Here is a 20,258-nt window from a genome sequence, read left to right on the forward strand (position 1 = left end):
TATGAAGTTTCTTCTGCAAGTTATGTAGCTCAAAGTATAATTTCAGATTCCGTCCATTAATGTGCAGTACTGAACAGAACATCATCACCTGACACATGCCAAATATTTCACAGCAATACAAACAATATTTACAAGGCCACATAAATCAGGAAAGAAGGAGCAGAATAACACTGGCATAAAATGGAAGAAGTGAGGGCCAGCTGTTCCCTTGAGCGGTGTTTCAGGCACTTCAAAGTCGGACATACTGTAATGGGTACATCCATCTACAACATCCTGGGTGCTCTGATTCCAGATGATAACCTGTATCTATTTCCAACCCAATTAACAAAGGGTAGGATTCTTTATAGGGAAGGATATGCCAGATACATACTGCTTATATGTTGGTAGACTACACACTAAATCTCCAGTATAGGTACATATGCTTATATTGAAAGATGTACCAACATAATCGTCATCTACGTACCTTTGTGAAGTAAGTTAAACAGTTATGGGCATTTTGGCAGCTGACAGAGACTCATGTGATATTTTATTCTCTTTCCAAGAGAAAAAGAAATGAGAGATCTTAAATGAAATCATTAGTCATTAGGAAAGTCATTAGGAAAACTAGGGACATAAAAGACAGTGGGCACACAAGGTCAGTTTCCTGGTTTTGATAATGGACTATAGTTATGTAAGATGTCACTGGTGAGGCATGTGGGTGATGGATGCATGAGACCTCTCCGTACTATTTTTCCAAGTTCTTGTGAGAGTATAATTATTTCAGAATATAAGTTTAATAGCCCACTATCTTTTAAGTTTAAACAATGATGTGGTTCAGAGAACACTCATGGCTTCCCTGCTCAGCCATCAAAGAGAATTGTGACTTACTGAATATAAAAATAACCTCAAAGTCACAAGTCACAGTTACGTGTTTTGGCTGTGCTACTTATAATGCATGTGACACAGACCAGTAAGTTACTCAAATTTTAAGTTTGAGCTTTTTCATTTGTAAGATGGAACAATCGTGACACTCAAAAGATGAAGAGTGAGTTTTTTTCCCCATTAATTGTAAAGTACCAAAGCATCATAATTTGAGAGCCATAACAAGATTGGGCAAATTAGAAAAAATGCTGCCATGTATAATTCAATAACAAGTGTCCAATTATTACAAAACTATACCCTAAGTCAGGCGACATTCCTCCAGTCTTACAAGTATGGAGAGGTAAGAACTGATTCAATTGCTAAGGCTAGAAAGCTAGTTCCATCCTGACAGTTTCATCGTAAAAGGCAAGCTGTTCTATTAACTTCCATATTCCTCAAACAGATAACTCACTTCCTCAATTTTCCTCTGGGGGAAAATACACGTCCATGTGCAGCATCAAAAGAACAGCTTACTTACCAACTTCATCCTGAATCTCCTCGGCCACTGCAGGCACGTTGTAGAGCAGGGAGAGAGACTGATTCATGCGCTCGTAAATCACACGGAGGTGTGTCATAACCTGCATCAAAGGATGACAACTCCAGGTCAACAATGTCTGGGGGTAGGAATGGTTCTTTTTCTTTCTTTTTTTCTTTTTTTTTTGAGACGGAGTCTCGCTCTGTCGCCCAGGTTATTTTTCTTACCAAGCACTGCAGGTAGATACAAACTTCCAAAAGAAAACTGACAAACACGGCTACTGTTAAAAGGTTTAACTGAAAGGGCAACTTTATTTTTCTTGTTCTCCTATTTCTGTTCTCTAACTTTTGAGCTCAGGTTTAAGACTTATCTTAAAACTTACCATTATCTTGTATGCTTATAACAGCCAATTAAAAAGGCTACCTCTGCCACCTCTGATTCCTAATACTGAGGCTCTCTAAACAGACCCTGATGCCCTAAATACATTTCTTTGCAAATTTCCCCCTAGAAAACAACGTATTTCAATTTGATTGGCTATTTCATGCTATATATATTTAACTCTTTCATTCAAGAAAATGTAAAATTTCACATTTCCTAAGGTAGATCCCAGTTTTCAGCCTTTGGGAACCGGGGAGTATAAAATACATTATTACTGGGCTTCATTTAGGCTCACATTAAATCTCAACATTGCAGTAGGTTTATGATTGCCTGCCATACTTCAGTTGAACCAGTTTTCAAGATTTTAGTTTATACAACTTCTGTTTTTCTCATTTTAGTCATTGGTTTTAATCAGTTCCTTAGCAATCAGTTAGCAGTAGACTACTAAGATTTTTACATTTGTTATTTTCATAACTCAGAAAATGCCAAACCACATATTGCTCTAAGACAAGCTTTTAGAATTTACCAGAAGTTAAAGAGCTCTTGCCATAGGGAAAACACCTATAGGTGCTCGGAGAATGCCTGGGATCCTGTCACCAACCCAAGAAGCAAGAATCCTGGATTGTCAAAGCTGCAGAAGATGATTATACCCCAGGCTTACCTGGGACCGGATCTGAGCAGCTTTCTTGGGATCCACCATGCGCACATGCTCGAAATGCTTTAGGGTGTGCTGTCTGTCCTTCTGTTCTGCGCGGACATACTTCTTTAGCATATTGAACACGTGACGAGGCTGTGGGAGGAAAATGAAAAACTCTTTTTCAAGTTTGTGCAAAACACTGCTTCTTCCATTGGCGTTGGGTTAGAGGTTCCACTAATGCATCCGGTCATGTGAACGCACTGTGAATCACCTTTTTGCAGGTCTCCCTTCTAAACATTTCTCCTACTCCTTTCTTAATGGGTAATTACTTAGATCGGCTGCTTTTCACTTCCACAAGAGCATTTAACATTCTCGACATATATGATGACTGTCCTCCTTACTCAACATTTTCTTTTTAAATAGGAGTACTCTGCTATAGAAAGAGAACAGATTTGAGGTCTGTCAGGTTAAGTTAGGTCCTTCTCTTTCCCCACCCAAGGGGCATATGTGAGACTACATTGCTACGTGTACATTCTGAAGACCAGAGGTAATGTCACACAGATAATCCCATCACCAGTAACATGTAACATACGAAATCAAAATGAGAAAAACAGGAAATTTAACCACTATTTTGTAAGCCAAGGAGTAACTGAACTGTAAGAGACATTATATTTTTCTAGGAGAAAGGCCATTGCTAAACTGTATTTATTTTACTCTGAAATTTAATTAAGTTCTTTCTAAGCTATCAGATTCTAATTCTTTCAGCAACAATTACATTTCGTCTTAAGTGCTCCTATTTTCTTTCTAATTGGTTCCATTTCATTTTTATTTTAGTTTTACCTGAAAACACCCATCCTAATAAAAACTAAGGACAAAGATTCCCTGGTCTTCAACAATTTCATCACTATATGCATTCCACTACATGATTTTGTAAGATGATTTCCAAAAACACAACATTTCTTCTTCATTAAAACAAACAAACAAAAAAACCAGTTGTGAAAATTCATGTCGGGAATAGAATTTTGGTCATTTGGGCAAACCTAGCTATTATTAACCCATGTGTCATGAGTACCCTGAAAACCAGTTGGAAGGTACAAAATTTATTCCAGAGATGGTGTGTGTGGTGGTGGGGCGGGTGGTAATGGGGCTTTTGTTGTGTTATCCATATCCTATGGGATGTGCCTCTCCTTCCCCTTTTGCTTAGTTAACTTAGGAGCCATCTCCCTGCCATCTCAGGTGGAACGAGGTACCCTTTTTCTGTGCTCCTATGAAATACTGTGCAAATCCCCATTAATGTACCTAACTCATTAAATTATCTATGATTCTTACTCCCCTCTTTAATGTGAGATCCATAGGGCTGGATTTGGTTTTTTTTCTTTATTTGGAACCCCAATAACACAGTGCTTGACCCAGAGGGTGCTCTGTATTTGCTTGGTGAATGCCTGCCACAGAGGCCATGCTACTGTACTTGAGAAAACAAATACATATACACAATAAAAATAAAACAACTTGGGCTCATCTGCCTTCTTTCTTTTTTCCTAAAAGAAATGTGCTTCTCCATAATCCCCAGAAAGACAGCCATCACAGCTTGCAACAGTTCTTGGCAACTTATCATTACAACTCTCATCTGAACTGTGAAATCTGGTTGAATTTACAAATCAGAGGATGACCTTTTAAATCTCAGAAGAAAAGTAGTAAAAGAGGTAATGACTGATAAGCTATATCTCTATATATTGAAAAGAGGATAGGTTATACATGTGAATTAAAAAAAGAACATTTGAAAACATCAGAGATTAAAGGCTGACTCTTGTTGATTGTGAAGGATATTTGATATGCAGAGTTGTGTGATCAGGATCTTGCACAACCACCCTCCATGCTTGCTTGTTATTAAGCACCAAGGTCTTAGAAATCTCTCTAGTTCTGTTACCATTATTCATCCAAGACTGGAGACAGAAGGGGCTGTGACTAATCGCATTTAATCATGATGTTCCTTCCTGGCCTTCATGGATGCTTTCTTAGTTGCTCTATTTCATTTTTCTCCCTTGTAAAGGATTTATTGTTTTGAAGAAAATGGGATGAATTTTTAAGAGTTTAAATAAGAAAAAAAAAAGCACTTCAATTAAAAAAGTAAGGATTGCTTTGGGAGTCTGAGGCAGGAGGATCATTTGCAGCCAAGAGTTTGAGACCAGCCTGGACAACATTACAAGAACCTGTCTCTACAAGAAAATTTTAAAAATTAGCTAGGTGCAGTGACACATGCCTGCAGTTCCAGCTACTTGGGAAGCTTAGTCAGGAGGATTGTTTGAACCCAGGAGGTTGAGGCTGTAGTGAGCCCTGATTGCACGACTGTACTCAAGCCTGGGAAAGAGAATAACTGCCTGTCTTTTAATTAAAAAAAAACAAAAAACAAAAAACAAAAAACAGAAACAGTAAGAATTGCTTTTCATCATAACTTCTTTTTTTCCAGTTAGTCATCTATGAATGTTTTTGTAAGATATTTTGTCCTAAAAGGACTGTCACCAACAAGCAGGTACACCAGGATGCTATGGCCCCAGGCTGGCCTTGGCATTACTACTTCAAGCTAAATTTCAGTTTAGAGAAGGTGCAGGTCATTTCTGATGACCAACATCTGGATCTCCCTTTTTCTTCTCCTATCACAACAAACAGCATATATTCCCACTAATTATTATTATTATTATTCTTTGAGACGGAATCTCGCCCTGTCTCCCAGGCTGGAGTGCAGTGGCGCGATCTTGGCTCACTGCAACCTCCGCCTCCTGGGTTCAAGTGATTCTCCTGCCTCAGTCTCCTGAGTAGCTGGGACTACAGGCACGTGCCACCATGCTCAGCTAATTTTTTTGTATTTTTAGTAGAGACGGGGTTTTGCCATGTTAGCCAGGATGGTCTCCATCTCCTGACCTCGTGATCTGCCCGCCTTGGCCTCCCAAAGTGCTAGGATTACAGGCGTGAGCCACCACGCACGGCCAATTAATTATTCATGTTAACATACATTTAAAAATAAGCACAAAAGCCTTGACTTTTCCCACCTATGCAATTCAGATGGCAGTATCTTTCAGATAGTATTTGCAGATTAAATGTGTTCAGTGATAGTTACCCAGAATGATGCGTAGTCCGTTGCTGATACTCAATACACATTTATTTCTTTCACTCAGGCCTTATCTATAAATCATCGACCCCTTTCTTTCCTCTAAGTAATAAGAGTTCAATGTGTATTGACTGCTTCTGAATGAGACAGTATATTAAATGCTTTTTGCTGGTACCTCATCAAATCTTCGTCTCAGCCCTATGACAGAGTCATAGCAGCTCTCCCCACCTTATTGGTGAGGCATGAAGCACAAAGGAGATTGTGGTTACATAGGCTACATCCCTGGCCCATGGTTACACAGCAAGTTAGTGTTAGATTGAGAATGGGTTAGTCTCACTGTCTGGCTCCAGAGCCTCTTCTCCTAATCACTTTGTGATCTGGCCCTTCAAGGAGAATCTAAAATGGACCAAGTTTAAGATAGTTCTACAAAGCAACTTACGAAGTTAAAAACAGGCCAGGCGCCGTGGCTCATGCCTGTAATCCCAGCACTTTGGGAGGCCGAGGCGGGCAGGTCACGAGGTCAGGAGTTCCAGACCAGCCTGGCCAACATGGTGAAACCCCATCTCTACTAAAAATACAAAAATTAGCAAGGCATGGTGGTGGGCGCCTGTAGTCCCAGCTACTCGGGAGGCTGAGGCAGGAGAATTGTTTGAACCTGGGAGGCGGAGCTTGCAGTGACCTGAGATTCCACCACTGCACTACAGCCTGGGCGACAGGACGAGACTCCGTCTCAAAAACAAACAAACAAAAACAAAGTTAAAAACAAAGAAATAAGTGCATGGTTAGAAAAGACAGTCTGTTCCAGGAGTACTTGCCTGACTTTCTAGTTCTTACAAGTGCAGGTAATATTCTGTGGGCCATGCTAACATCAGCTCCTTTAATTGTGCAGAAGGTTCAGATTTAGCTTGTTCAATCTCTCAATTACTGTCCTAGGTTTCTGGAGTTCCATTATTCTTTAGCTAATGCATGAAATTATTTAGCTAATTATTAAGCTAATGTGTGGGGAGAAGAAAGAGCAAGATAGGAATGTCCTCTATCAATGTGGATAAAGGATTAGGATTACTGGAAAGTGATTCAAGGTATTAAAGTTAGGCTTTTGTGACATTCATGGTTTCTAGTGCTAAATTCATCCTTATCTTCTATTGAGATGGGTAATTAAATGGTGAATGTATTCGCATGTTTTCAATTGCTGATCTCATTTAATACTGCCATTCTCCTTCAAAATATATTCCTAACTTATCCTGAAAATCCCCAGAGTTTGATAATAATGTTCCCGGACTGAACTGAGGGTTGGGCTACTATATCTCACAGCCCAATAACGAGATGCAGATGAACTGGGAGGAAGAGAGTTTTTATTTTTGTAACCTTTTACAGGGAGACGGCCTGGAAATTAGTGCCAGACCAACTCAAAATTACAAAGTTTTCCAGAACTTATATGCCTTCTAAGCTATATGTCTACGTGTAAGTGTGCATTCATCTCATGACATAAGTGATTAACTTCTTTTAATCCATAACTAAGGTCTGAGTCCTGAAGACCTTCCTCTAGAGTCTCAGTAAATTTACTTAATCTAAATGGGTCTAGGTGCTGGGGTGATTACTCTTATCTTGTCTCCTGCTAAATCAGGGAGGTTTGGGGAGTTCCTGCAGACCTCCAGTAAACTTGTTTGTGGAGGCCTGGAGAGTTTCTTCAGACTCCCAGTAAAACTTGTTAATCCTAAATGGGTCCTGTTAAGAATTCCTTGGTTTTGCCAGGAAAGGCCTAGGCAAAACTCTTGGTGGGCTTTTGTTACATTCCAGCCTTTGTATAAGGGCGCTGGCTTTTTTTTAGCTTTTAGTATTTAACTGAACTACTCAGTCAGTACGGAAACAGCTGTTACGGAGGCCTGCATTAGTGAGATTTGGCCTGCCACAATAACAGAGTAGCAAAGGAGGCTCTGAGGACTCCCCAGGCCTCAGCTCCTCCAGGGATAATGAGACCTGGGAAACCCCTTCACTGTTTATGTGAGCTGAGATGCGCATTGTGTGTGCATCTACATAAACACAAGCCTTTTCTTCCTAATGCCTATTGGATAAGGCAAAGCCTGGGAACATCAGATAATTCAGGAAGACCTTAGGATATCTCCCAATAAATGAATTACAGGGTTCTGCTTCATTGATTTGGCCACCTAAACACATCTCTAGGAATCATGCTTGGAAATGAAAACAAAATCAGATTACCTTCTTTGTTGGACAGTAGGCAAATAAATCATACCAAATAAAATGGTAGTTATCTCTATCCCTCAGAAACAAATACCATTTTTAGTTAAGAAAGAAAAAACACAGGTGTAAAAAGAAAATAATTCTTGGGGCCCCCAAATCACTAAGCTAAAGGGAAAAGTCTAGCTGGGAACTGCGTAGAGCCAATCACCCTGATTGTCTACCCTGGAGAGGCTAATCAGAAACTCAAAAGAATGCAACTGTTCATCTCACCTATCTCTGACCTAGAAGGCCCCTCCCCACTTCGAGGCTTCCTGCTTTTTGTTTCAAGCTGTCTCGCCTTTCCAGACCAAACCAATGTACTTCTTATATGTATTGATTGATGCCTCATGTCTCCCTAAAATGCATAACACTAAGCTGTGCCCCAACCACCTTGGGCACATGTCATCAGGACTTCCTGAGGCCGTGTCACAGGTGCATCCTCAACCAGGGCAAAATAAACTTTCTAAATTAACTGAGACCTGTCTCAGATTTGCTGGGTTCACATAGATAACAGTTCCCTAACTTTTATATTTTTGTTGAGGTTAAAAAAAAGACCTCCCTCCTTTTGATATATGATTCATGCATATTTCACTCAAATAAATAAATAATTGCCCTCACAACTTTTGGCCAAAATACAAATCCTCCAGGCTTAACATTTGTTATTTCTTGAGCTATAATAATGTATCTAAGAATAACAAGGTGTCCTGATTGTCTAGTGAGGTTTATTTTATTATGCTAAGACAAAGATGAATTTCTTAAAATTTTAATTAAAAACACAGAAACCTTCATACAGGAATGGTAGGGAAAAACCCCTCTGTTATCTCTATAGAAACATATTCTCTTAAAGTAATTGCTATTACTATTGTCACAATATTCATACTTAAGATGGGTTATTCATATGATCAGAAAAACAAAAGAATTCAGTGGCTCATGAAAAGGATATTGATAGAGAGAGTTTAAGAAACATTTTTTTTTTTAAACCTGCAGGCATATAATCCGGATCACCCTCACGTCTTTAAATCTTCTGTTACTAGCAATAATTTTTCTGTGTATTAATACTACAGTCTGGTTATATTGGCATTAGATGGCTAATCTCATTATTAAAATATATGGCAAAGAACAGAGGAAGAGATCTGTCCCAGGAGGACTAATTATACCGAATCCTATTTATTGTCACTACTGTTTCTGAAACAGTGTTTAGCTCATAATTATGTGCTGTCTGTTTGCAACTGATGTGACACTTTTTAATTTGTACTAAACTCACCTCACAATCACACTGCCTTTTAAAAAATCATTCAAAATAATTTATTAAAGGATTAAGAACAGGCACCACCGAAATGGCTTAGACATCATTTACAGCAAGAGGAAAGAGAAACATAAGATGTACATTTTAGAACATTACTCATTTTCCTCTCTGGAAACAAGAGCGTAATGTATTTCTACCTCTAGGCACAGTTCCTGCCACAATTTGGTTGCTAATAAATGTTTGTTAATTAAATTAATGAGTAACTTGCAGCTAGATACAATTTCAGAAATAGGCCCAGTAGTGCAGAATATCCTTCATAGTCTTCAAGTAGAAAACAAACACCTCTCTACTCAGAATAGTGGCCTTCCCAATTTTCACCGAAATACTGACATTAATAAACCTACTTGAGGTATCTATATAGTGTGCTTGGGTACTTTAGAAAGTATTTTTTACTGGGAACTCTTCCCAGAAAATATTTAATGGACTTCATAGCGTGCACAAACTCGTCTCAAAGAGAAGATTCGTTTCATTAATTTCAAAAGATCTCACATATTGTGTTCTTATAGTTTGATGTCAAATTGATGTAGGTAATATTGAAGAAAATTTAATGGCCTTTCCTGATAAAAGCTAACACGTTTTTGGAGATGGAGTCTCACTCTGTCGCCCAGGCTGGAGTGCAGTGGTGCACCTCCACCTCAGCTCACTGCAACCTCCACCTCCTGGGTTCAAGCAATTCTCTTGCCCCAGCCTCTTGAGTTCAGCTGGGATTACAGGCGTGCACCCTCACACCAACCTAATTTTTGTATTTTTAGTAGAGATGGGTCTCACTATGTTGGATAGGCTGGTCTCAAACTCCTGACCTCAGGTGATCCACCTGCCTCGGCCTCCCAAAGTGCTGGGATTACAGGCGTGAGCCACCGCCCCTGGTGCTAGTACATTTTTTATTAATTTCCCCATTTCTTAGACGTATTTACTTTTTCATTTTTCTTTTATACGATTTCTCAAATTTGGTGTTGCTGGGACTTGGGAAAAGTCTCATACATTTGACTAATGGCAGGATGACTCAATGCCAGTCACGTCTGAATATGTAGCTTATTACTTGACAGTTCACGTGGGAAGTGTATTAAAATTATTAAGTCCTATTGTCCCACTCCACAGCTTTATGCTTGATCTAGAAATCTGGCATCTTATCATAATAGACACTTGTGCCTTAAACCCGTTTCTTATGGAAGGCAGTGAAGTGTCAAGAGCGTTTAAAAGCCCTGGGCATAATCCTGCCAAGAAGGAAGTAAATGATTCACTGTACGGGAATCACCCCAACCTTTCCAGGTCACAGAAAACCCTCTCCTGGAGCATTAAATTGCACCCTGGTGGTTTCCAAAACTGAACAAAGCAATTCTCTCCTGCTTTCATAAATAGGTTCAGAACTATTATTTTCACAGTTTTACACCCTGGATTTCAAGAAATCTTAGCATATAAAATGTAGAAAATTTCCGTGTGCAGGTTTAAAAATCACACTTTAGAGAGTTAAGTCTCTCTGTGCTTGAGATGATCTTAGTTAAACGTAACATTTGGGGAAACTGCCACGGGAACCTCTGAATCACCACCTTTATTGTCTTTAATGCCAGGAGTTGAGCTAAATTTTTAAAGTCTCCTGCAAAATTTATCTACCTTCCTTTCTTCAGAAAGGCAAACAAATGATCTTTGTAGTTTAAGGTGAGTATAAAAGGGCAAATGATAATCCCATGCCAAGGTGGACACAGAAGTCTTGAATGAAGCAATGGAGAAAATGGCAGTAGATTCTCACACTCTCCCCCTTTGGTGTTTCTTAAGTTTTAACAATATGGATGCATTAGATGGAAGGATATTGAACAACTAATCTCTATTAATCCACTTAGTTCATAAGGCCAGAGCAAAACTTTTGTTTATGTCCAAGGAGTTATCCCAGTGTTCCTTCCCAGGGTATCCGGTTTGCTGATGCGGCTCTGATTTTGTACTGAACATGACGCAGGAGCATCTAGGAGTCATCTATCATCTGTTCTCTCCTTCCTGTGGAAGCAGATCACTTCCTCATAGGGACGAGTCACCAAAGCCTCCATGTACTTCCCCTAACAATCTTTCTCCTCTTACGGAGGAAGACATCTTCCTACTTCACAATTGTGTCTCAACTTTCAATGAATCCTTTTGATTTTCTAATTATGGCTAACAAAAGCTAGAACAACAGCAATTGCAGAAAGAGGAGAAAAATTAACTCCAATTTGCAGACGGAATAGGAGGAATCCCTTTATTAAATCACTTGCTCCTAGTTACAGGTTATAAAGATGGCAAACCTGGGAAGTGAAGACAGGAGTTTATGTTATAAAAGGTAGAAAATAGGAGTGGTTTTAATTCTCTCATCACTTAGTGACCTTTTTTCTTTTCTTTCTTTTTTTTTTTTCTGAGATGGAGTTTCACTCTTGTTATACAGCCTGGAGTACAATGGGGTGATCTCCCCTCACTGCAACCCGGGTTCAAGCGATTCTCCTGCCTCAGCCTCCCGAGTAGCTGGGATTACAGGCATGTGCCACCATGCCCAGCTAATTTTGTATTTTTAGTAGAGACAGGGTTTCTCCATGTTGGTCAGGCTGATCTTGAACTCCCGACCTCAGGTGATCCACCCACCTTGGCCTCCCAAAGTGCTGGGATTACAGGCATGAGCCACCACGCCTGGCTGATCTTTTTACAAATCTGGTAGGTTTCATAAATTTTTTCCAGGGTATTTTGCTAGTTCTCAGAAATAATTTATTTTGGTTGTTCAGACCACAGTCATAAATTAGTGAAGGCAGCATACAGAACTGAAATTTAGCACCCAACACAACCCCATGATTCATGCTTTCAGACAAACTCTAGCACAGAATGGATAAAGAGCTAAGATCTTCTGACCTGGGAATACAGAAAGGACAGAAAATGTTTGGACTTGTATGTCTTCAAGCTTTGTTTAGTCAAACAGTGAAACATGTGTACACTTAATGATGAACAGAATTAGTAACACAACCCAGAAGGCAAAGCGCACAGTGTTGCTGAAATCATAAGCAAAAGATATGTTCAACTAACTCGGACTCTTGCAGAGATTTGTCAAACGGTCTGATCATCCGAAAAATGCCAACTGTGACATATTCTTGACTTTTTAAGAGAGATTTACAGCAATCTGCTTTAATTTTGCATATTCATACTTGGACTATGGTGGTCCTGCTTCATACATCCTCTAACTGGTTAGCCTATTCAAAGAAAAGTACATTTGCATTTCTTTTAATTTTACCCTCTCCTCTTCCCATACCTAGGCAGTGTTATGACCTATTAGAAATTCTGAGTTTTTTGTTGATTTTAAAACATTTATATAAGGAAACTCAAGGTGATGATACTTAAAATCCAAACATCACCTAGCATCTTTAAACTGGTATCCATGGTCAACCTTCACAAAATGAATGAACCCCTTAAAGCTTATGCGAGATTGTGTTTGCGTGTGTATGCATACATGTTTCCAGGGTGAGGATTCTTTGCTACCCATCTGTTCTCTATCAATCATACCAGGCAGGTGAATAACTACTGGATCTTTAAATGTGCTATTTGTCTACAAAAACTAAATATTTATATTTTCATAATACATTTTCATTCTCAAAGATAAAATGAACATATAGATTAACATTAAAATACGTAGGTTTGCTGGAAGAAAGCAGAGCGTAAAACCATACGGTGCTATGGGTTTTAATAGCATCCTATGAAGACCTATTTGCATTCTGAAGGCAGTGACTGAGCAGCGCTCCACTGTGGAGGGAATCTGGGTGATGAATATGGCCTCAGTGGCAAAAGACAGCTTTTAAGCTAATGCCTTCCCAACATACTTCTTAATGTTCTATGTAACTTAATTAAAACCAGAAACCACTAGTATCTCTTGTTACATACTTCCCATTTGTATGTAGCAAGATTTTATCGAACTTGGTAAACATTCAGAAGGTAGGGAAGTAATAGTACTGAGTGGCTTTACTGAAAGAGCATGTATACCATTCAGCATAGTTTATAAGATTTTGTTCACTAAATGCTAATTCTCCCATTTTCCTTCCCATTCACTATCTGTTATTGGGTTTGCCCTTAGGAGTGCTCAAGCTAATGAGTCCCCCTTTGCTCACCAATGTATACAGAACTCAACTAAAAATAAACGGATGGTGAACAAATAAATAATAAATATGTAAGTATAGAGCAATTATTTACTTTTCTGAAAGATGATCTTTTTGGCCTGGCAGTCTTTCAACTTTTAATTCCATTCTGATTAGCTTCATAAAATTTTGGTTAAATTCAAAACCTGCTGGTGGAATGCCTTAAACATTATAATATTCATCTGTCCACATACCAAGAACTCAGCAAATAATTTTTAACTTACTATCAGTTACATTGAGGTACAGATGTCCCATATTTGCTTTGGAGATATATGCTATATACATATATTTTATAAGATAATTTCTTTTGCAACGAAAAGTGATGGGTAGAAATAATTGGTTTGTTGGGTGAAGGGCAATTAGCGGTATCATATAAAAGCTCAAGTTTAGTACCACAATTTCTTTTTTGCTTTAGAAAAGAAAGGTACACCAACACCCACATTGGTTAAAGTTTGGTTTAGTTGTAATCCACATCATATAATGGCGAAAAATTTATTTATGAGGTGGTTTAAACCTTCTCATGCCATCACCTGTTTACCTGTGACAAACCTCCCATTAATTTCTACCCTTGTTATCTCCAATGACTGCTGTTTCTTGTTGAACATTTATTGCTCTTCTGCTGGAATTTACCAAATAGCCTTGAGCAAAATCTCAACTTAGTGATGAAACCGTGCTCTTTAATGAAGAGTCTCACAGAATTCATGTTCTATCAAAGAATTATGTGAAGAAGTTTCCAGAGATCTCAGCAAAATTTAACATGTGGCTGAACCATTCAAAAATGAGAAACCAAAGAAGGATGCCGATGCTATAGAAACTGCCAACATTTTTTTTTTTGCTCAATTAAACTGATAGCCTGAATGTGAAGCAGCAGATAGAAGCATGAAATGAATTTTAGTACGGATAAGATGGTTTCAATCGTTAAGACACTGAAAAAATCCAAACAACACAACTGGGATAGATAAACAGATGTACAGGAAAATGTTTCCTAATTCTCACTTCCCTTTAGAAAATGCAGAAGTTGTTGAAGTCAGAATAATAATCATGATAACTGTCTGATGAAAGATTTAGACTAAGTATCTGTAAAAACACCAAAAATCTCAGAATTACAAAGAAAGCTTTGGCTGTGTATCCCTTATCTTTAAAACAGTTCAAGTCTTACAAATTAGGGGGTGCTAAGGTTTTCCAAACCTAGGCCTACAATAGAAAGTTGATTTAAATAAAAAATCCCTATCTAGCCTTTGGTTTAACTGTACAGGATCACATTAAGTCTAATTTCTCTTCAACAGTCAGGACATATCATCATCTTCTGTCTATGAAGGATAAGTAGAACCCTGAGAGTTACAAGAGGAAAAGGCTCAGACAGCATTTAGTTCCTGTTTCATGAAGCTATGAATAGTTTGAGTACGAGCCCTGACAAAGTAAAAAGCAGGAAGTGCATGACTGTAGAGGGCAGGTTAAGAAATGATGAATGCTTAGCTTTAAGTATTTAATCTGGTAGCTTGCAGGCCTCCAAAGGTGGTAGAAGTTAACCTCGTGTGCTGCAATTCTGGAGAGGCATTTAATCCTTCCAGGGGGAAAAAGTGCTAACTCCTTGATTTTCCAAAGAAAGTCTTAGGAAAGTAAAAAGGTTAAGGGGTTGGTGCTTAGAAGAGTCACTAGCCTTCAACAGAGTAAGAGTTTTTTCTGAGTGCAAAGACACAGCTCTGCTCAACTTTTTTTTCCCATGGGGAAAACAACTATTTTAATAATTGTAATATTTCAAGTATTTATCTCATTTTTTAACTTTTAATTTTGGAACAGGGTCTTGCTTTGTCGTCCAGGCTGGAGTGCAGTGGCACCATCACAGCTCACTGCAGCCTTGACTTCCTGGTTCACACTCACACCTCAGCCTCCAGAGTAGCTGCGACTACAGGCGCGCACCATCATGCCTGGCTAATTAAAAAAATCTTTTTTTTTTTTTTTGTAGAGATAGGGCCTTTCTATGTTGCCTAGGGTGGTCTCAAATTCCTGGGCTCAAGGGATCCTCCCACCTCAGCCTCCCAAAATGCTGGGATTACAGCTGTGAGCCACCATATCTAGCCTGAAGTATTTATTTTAAATACATGTGCATATATATGTATGACTCTAAATATGAGTCAAACAATGCAGTTTTAGGTTGACCATTCAGTGTATTTGCCTATAGGTACATAACTAAATCAGAAATTTGAAACATACAGTATACTCAGACACAGGGACTCAGGAAATGAAATTCATTAGTAGAACAAGGAATTCTAGCTGCACAAAAACAACATCTGATAACACTTCCACGTTTAGGTTTAAAAACTGAGTAAAATTATGATTTAAATCTGAGCTTCAAAGAAACTGAAAACAATCCACATTGTTTTGGAATCCCATGTTTGCAAAGTCTGAGAATATACGGTAGAATTTGTTAAGGGTTAGACGGGTAATTATTCTAAGTGGTAACATCTACAGAATCTATGGAAACGACACTTTTGATTTACTTATATTCAAACACCATTTACTGAATACAGTTGTCTGCATTTTCCAGGCACGGTGGTTAAGTATGAGGGAGATCTCAGAAATATTTATGTATGACTCCTATTACAAGATGTGATCTTTTTCAGACAACCACCAGTAAGCTCTGGATTTATGTCTTCAAGAGGAAGGTATAAAAGTCCTCAAGAAGGCATTTAATTACGCCTGCAATCTCAGCACTTTGGGAGGCGGAGGCTGGCAGATCATGAGGTCAGGAGATCCAGACCAACCTGGCTAACACGGTGAAAGCCCGTCTCTACTAAAAATACAAAAAAAAAAAAAAAACATTAGCCAGGCATGGTGGCGGGTGCCTGTAGTCCCAGCTACTTGAGAGGCTGAGGCTGGAGAATGGTGTGAACCCAGAAGGCGGAGCTTGCAGTGAGCCAAGATCACGCCACTGCACTCCAGCCTCGGCGACAAAGCAAGACTCTGTCTCAAAAAAAAGAAGGTATTTACAATTTTCTTGTGCCTGCCAAAGTGCAGACCTAAGTGCCAGGTCAAGCCATACAACATTAAAACTTAAATGAACACCTAAAGATGGTAACTTAACAAAAATGGCAAGTAATGCCCCCTAGACTCCAGGCCTGTGACCACCCAGCCACATTTTATTACAAAGGAAAGATTTAAAGGTGAGTCATGGTGGCTCATGCCTGTAATATCAGCACTTTAAAAAGCCGAGGTGAAAGGATCGCTTGAGGCCAGAAGTTCAAGACTAGCCTGGGTAACACAGTGAGACCCTGTCTTTACAAAAATTTTTTAAAAATTAGCCACACATGGTGGAGCTTCTGTAGACCCAACTCTCATGAGGCTGAGGCAAAAGGATTGCTTGAGCCCAGGAGGTTGGGGCTGCAGTGAGCTACGACTGGACCACTGCATGCCAGCCTGGGTGAAAGAGCAAGACCCTGAAAAGAAAAGAAAAGAAAAGAAAAGAAAAGAAAAAAGAAAAGAGAAGATTAGAGAAGAGAAGAGGGGAGGGGAGGGGAGGGGAAGAGAAAAGGAAAGGAAAGGAAAGGAAGGGAAGAAGGAAGGAGGGAGGGAGGGAAGGAAGGAAGGAAGGAGAGAAAGAGAAATACAGAAAGAGAGAGAGAGAGAAAATAAATAAATAAATAAATAAATAAATCCGAGTTAAGAATTTAACAGGAATCCTTAGATCAATCAACAACAGTGATCTGATTTTTGACAGTAAAATATTTCTTCCTAATCCAGTTTTTAATTTTTTTTTCAAATGAACATGTTGCCTAATTCCATATGAAGCAATGCAGAGGCCCACAATAAGCACGATTACAACCACTCTAAAATTATCCCCTTTGATAAAAGATGACACTTTGGCAGACATTCTTGCCACTGCCTTTCCTGTGATGGCTGATGAGACTAAACTGAGAGTTTAAATGTACATTTGTTAGAGCCTCCATTCAGCCCCTCGGCTTATTTTTAGTCCCAGCAATGTCCATTCAGCAAAGATCTTACTTCAGAGATTGGACTTTCAGCTGGAACGCTTCACAAGTGTCTGCTATAAAGATTCTGGTCTCAGCACCCACCAGCCTATCCTGCTCTGGCAAATGATCACACGGGTCCTCTCCTGAAAGCGTGTTCTCCAAAAAAGAGAGGAACCAAGGAACTTTTGTTCTGCAGAGATATAAAAAAAAATTTCCTGACAAGTGCCTTGCTAAGATAGAGAATTTTGGCAAATAGAAAATGAAAATGCTAATATGAATATTCTTTTTCAAAAGCTCTTTGTTTAGAGAGGAAGCTTGTTCTAGTGAGAAGGCACCACAGTGACTCGCGGCTCTACCCTCTCCCTTCCCAGCAGTGTCACCCTGAACCAGCCGCTCCATCTCCCGAGGTTGCAGTGATATCATCGGTAGAACAGGGTAAATAGTATCTTACGTCTTGGAAGAATGCCACGAGCTCTTTAATGGCTCCTCATGGCTTTCTGTGCACTGTAACTTTATCCATAGAAAGAAAAATCAAAATGGTGAGGAAAATCGGTGCAAATGGGTGACTTTCTGGTTAAGTTGCATAAAATGCACAAACAATTCCAGCCAAGATTGAGTGAGAACTGGATTTACCCTCCTGCCTGAACCACCATTAACTGGACAATATATTTATATACAAACAGCGTTTCTTTTTTTTTTTGAGATGGAGTCTTGCTCTGTCACCACACTGGAAGTGCCGTGGCACAATCTTGGCTCACTGCAACCTCTGCCTCCCAGGTTCAGGTGATTCTCCTGCCTCAGCCTCCTGAGTAGCTGGGACTACAGGTGTGCGCCACCACACCTGGCTAATTTTTTGTATTTTTAGTAGAGACGGGGTTTCACCATGTTGGCCAGGATGGTCTTGATCTCTTGACCTCGTGATCCGCCCACCTTGGCCTCCCAAAGTGCTGGGATTACAGGCGTGAGCCACCACACCTGGCATAAACAACATTTCTGCAAGATATTAGACATCAGGTGAAGGACACTGATTCCTGAAAAGGGGAAACAAATGAGGACTTACAGCTGCCAAACTCATCGCCCTGAATTTCCAGGTCATGGTTTCAGGTGGGGAAACCCACACAGAGCCTAGAGGACTCGTGGAGTGGAGGACATGAAGTGTGTGGAGAGATCAAGGTAGTTGTAATTCACAGGACAGGGTATTGGTGAGAAGAGAGTTGCTCCAAAAGAGAATCCAGAGATGTGCAGAGTGATCCTTGAGAATATAGCTGAGTAATGATGGGTACATGCATGTGAAAGAAACTGAAGCCAGGGGGAAAATCACCAAAAAGAATTAGCATTAACAGTGCTTGGTGTTCACACAGGGACAGGAATAACGCCTCTTCCCACGAGTCAGGTGAGAAAACTTAACATTCATGGTAGATGACTGAGAAGGGTCTTGCCTCACTAGTAAGGAATAACTAGTCCCAGGCTGATAACTGCTTCTATCCCACCTAACAAATCTAAAAATGCAAAGCTCAAAAGGATCAAACTGTTTCCAAGTAACTCAACTACGTGACAGAAAAAAGCTCAAGAATATTACAAAAACACCTAGCACTCAACAAGTTTAAATTCAGTGTCCGACATTTAATAAAAAATTATGAGGCATAAAATGATACAGGGAAATGCCACATGTAATAATAAGCAATCAAAATTGATTCAAAGTTGACAGAGATGTTAGAATTAGCAAACATGGATATTTAAACAGTTTTCATATACTAACTGTATTCCATAGGTTCAAAAGTTAAGTAAAGATACAGACGATATTATGGGTGTTGGGGGTAGCCCAGGTTAAATTTCTATATACAACAACTACAGTATGTGAGGTGATAAGATGAAAAACGGCCAGATGGAATTAAGGGCAGACTGAATGATACCATGGCATATCAAAATTAAATTGTTAAAAACCACTGATATAGAGAAAACTGTAAAAACAGGAAAAAAAAGACATGTTATTTTTAGAGAAATAAACATAAAGATATCAACACAAATAAGACAGCAGAGTATCATCTTTCAAGCAGTGAAAGAAAAACCTCAATCCAGTATTTTTTACCCAGCAAAAATATTTTTCAAAACCAAAGGTATAAAAAAGATATTTTCAGTCAAAGCCAAACAAAAGATTTCATCACCAACTTATATGCACTCAAACTTTTTTTTTTAAAGAGACAGGATGCCCTTTGTCACCCAGATGGGAGTACAGTCATGCAATCACAGCTCACTGCAGTCTCGAACCCCTGGGTTCAAGTGATCTTCCTATCTCAACCTCCTGAGTTGCTGGGATTGCAGGTACAAGCCACCAAGCCCAGTCTCTAAGACATTTTAAAGGAAATCTCTCAGGCAGAAGGAAAATGATACCAGCTGGATCTGCGCAAAGAGTTTACAGCACCCAAAATGATGACTTCACGGGTAAACATACGTTGTTGTTTTTTTTTTAATTTACAACTCATTAAAAAATAACTGTTTAAAGAAAAACATCAACAATGTAGTAAGGAAAAAGTATGACAACAACCGCTTACAGAGAGAGAGAGAGAGACGAAAAATGGAAGTACTTTTGTAAAGTACTGTCTGTGGAGTGGTATAATATCATTTGAACTGACATAACATCATCGTGACAAGTTTAGAATGTTTTCTATAAGCCTAAAGCAACCAGTAAAATAACAAACTAGTTATAACTTATAAACCCACAAAGGAGATAAACCAGTAAAATAACAAACTAGTTGTAACTTACAAACCAACAAATGAGATAAAATAGAATCATAAAAAATTTCTAATTAATCCAAAAAAAAGAAAAAGAGGAAAAAAGAAGAACAAGGAACAGACTGGACAAATAGCAAACAAATGTCAAGATGACAGATTCAGTGACAACCATATCCATAACCTCATTCAGTGTACATGGTCTTCCCAATCCAAAGGAAAACACAAGACCCAATTATATGCTGCCTACAAAAAATACACTTCAAATATAAAGACAAACAAGGTCAATAGAGTATAAGGATGGAAAAATGCACCACATTAATATTAATCAAAAGAAAGCTGGAATAGCTTTATTAATATTAAAGTAGATTTCGGAGCAAAACA

At 39.0% G+C, this 20,258-nt stretch overlaps 1 protein-coding gene across 6 annotated transcripts in view; it reads right to left on the reverse strand.

Annotated features, from left to right (window-relative positions):
• Positions 1-20,258, reverse strand: part of APP (amyloid beta precursor protein) — a 284,812-nt gene that overhangs the window by 66,617 nt on the left and 197,937 nt on the right. For all 6 annotated transcript variants that reach the window (XM_009451769.5, XM_009452766.5, XM_009453143.5 and 3 more), the window contains 2 exons: positions 2,415-2,543; positions 1,379-1,478 (listed from right to left, as the gene is read on the reverse strand). In XM_009451769.5, coding sequence (XP_009450044.1) covers positions 1,379-1,478; positions 2,415-2,543 — 229 coding nt within the window. The remainder of the gene's footprint in view (positions 1-1,378; positions 1,479-2,414; positions 2,544-20,258) is intronic.

This window comes from Pan troglodytes, chromosome 22, assembly GCF_028858775.2.
Source record: "Pan troglodytes isolate AG18354 chromosome 22, NHGRI_mPanTro3-v2.0_pri, whole genome shotgun sequence".
In the NCBI taxonomy this organism is placed as follows: Eukaryota; Metazoa; Chordata; class Mammalia; order Primates; family Hominidae; genus Pan; species Pan troglodytes.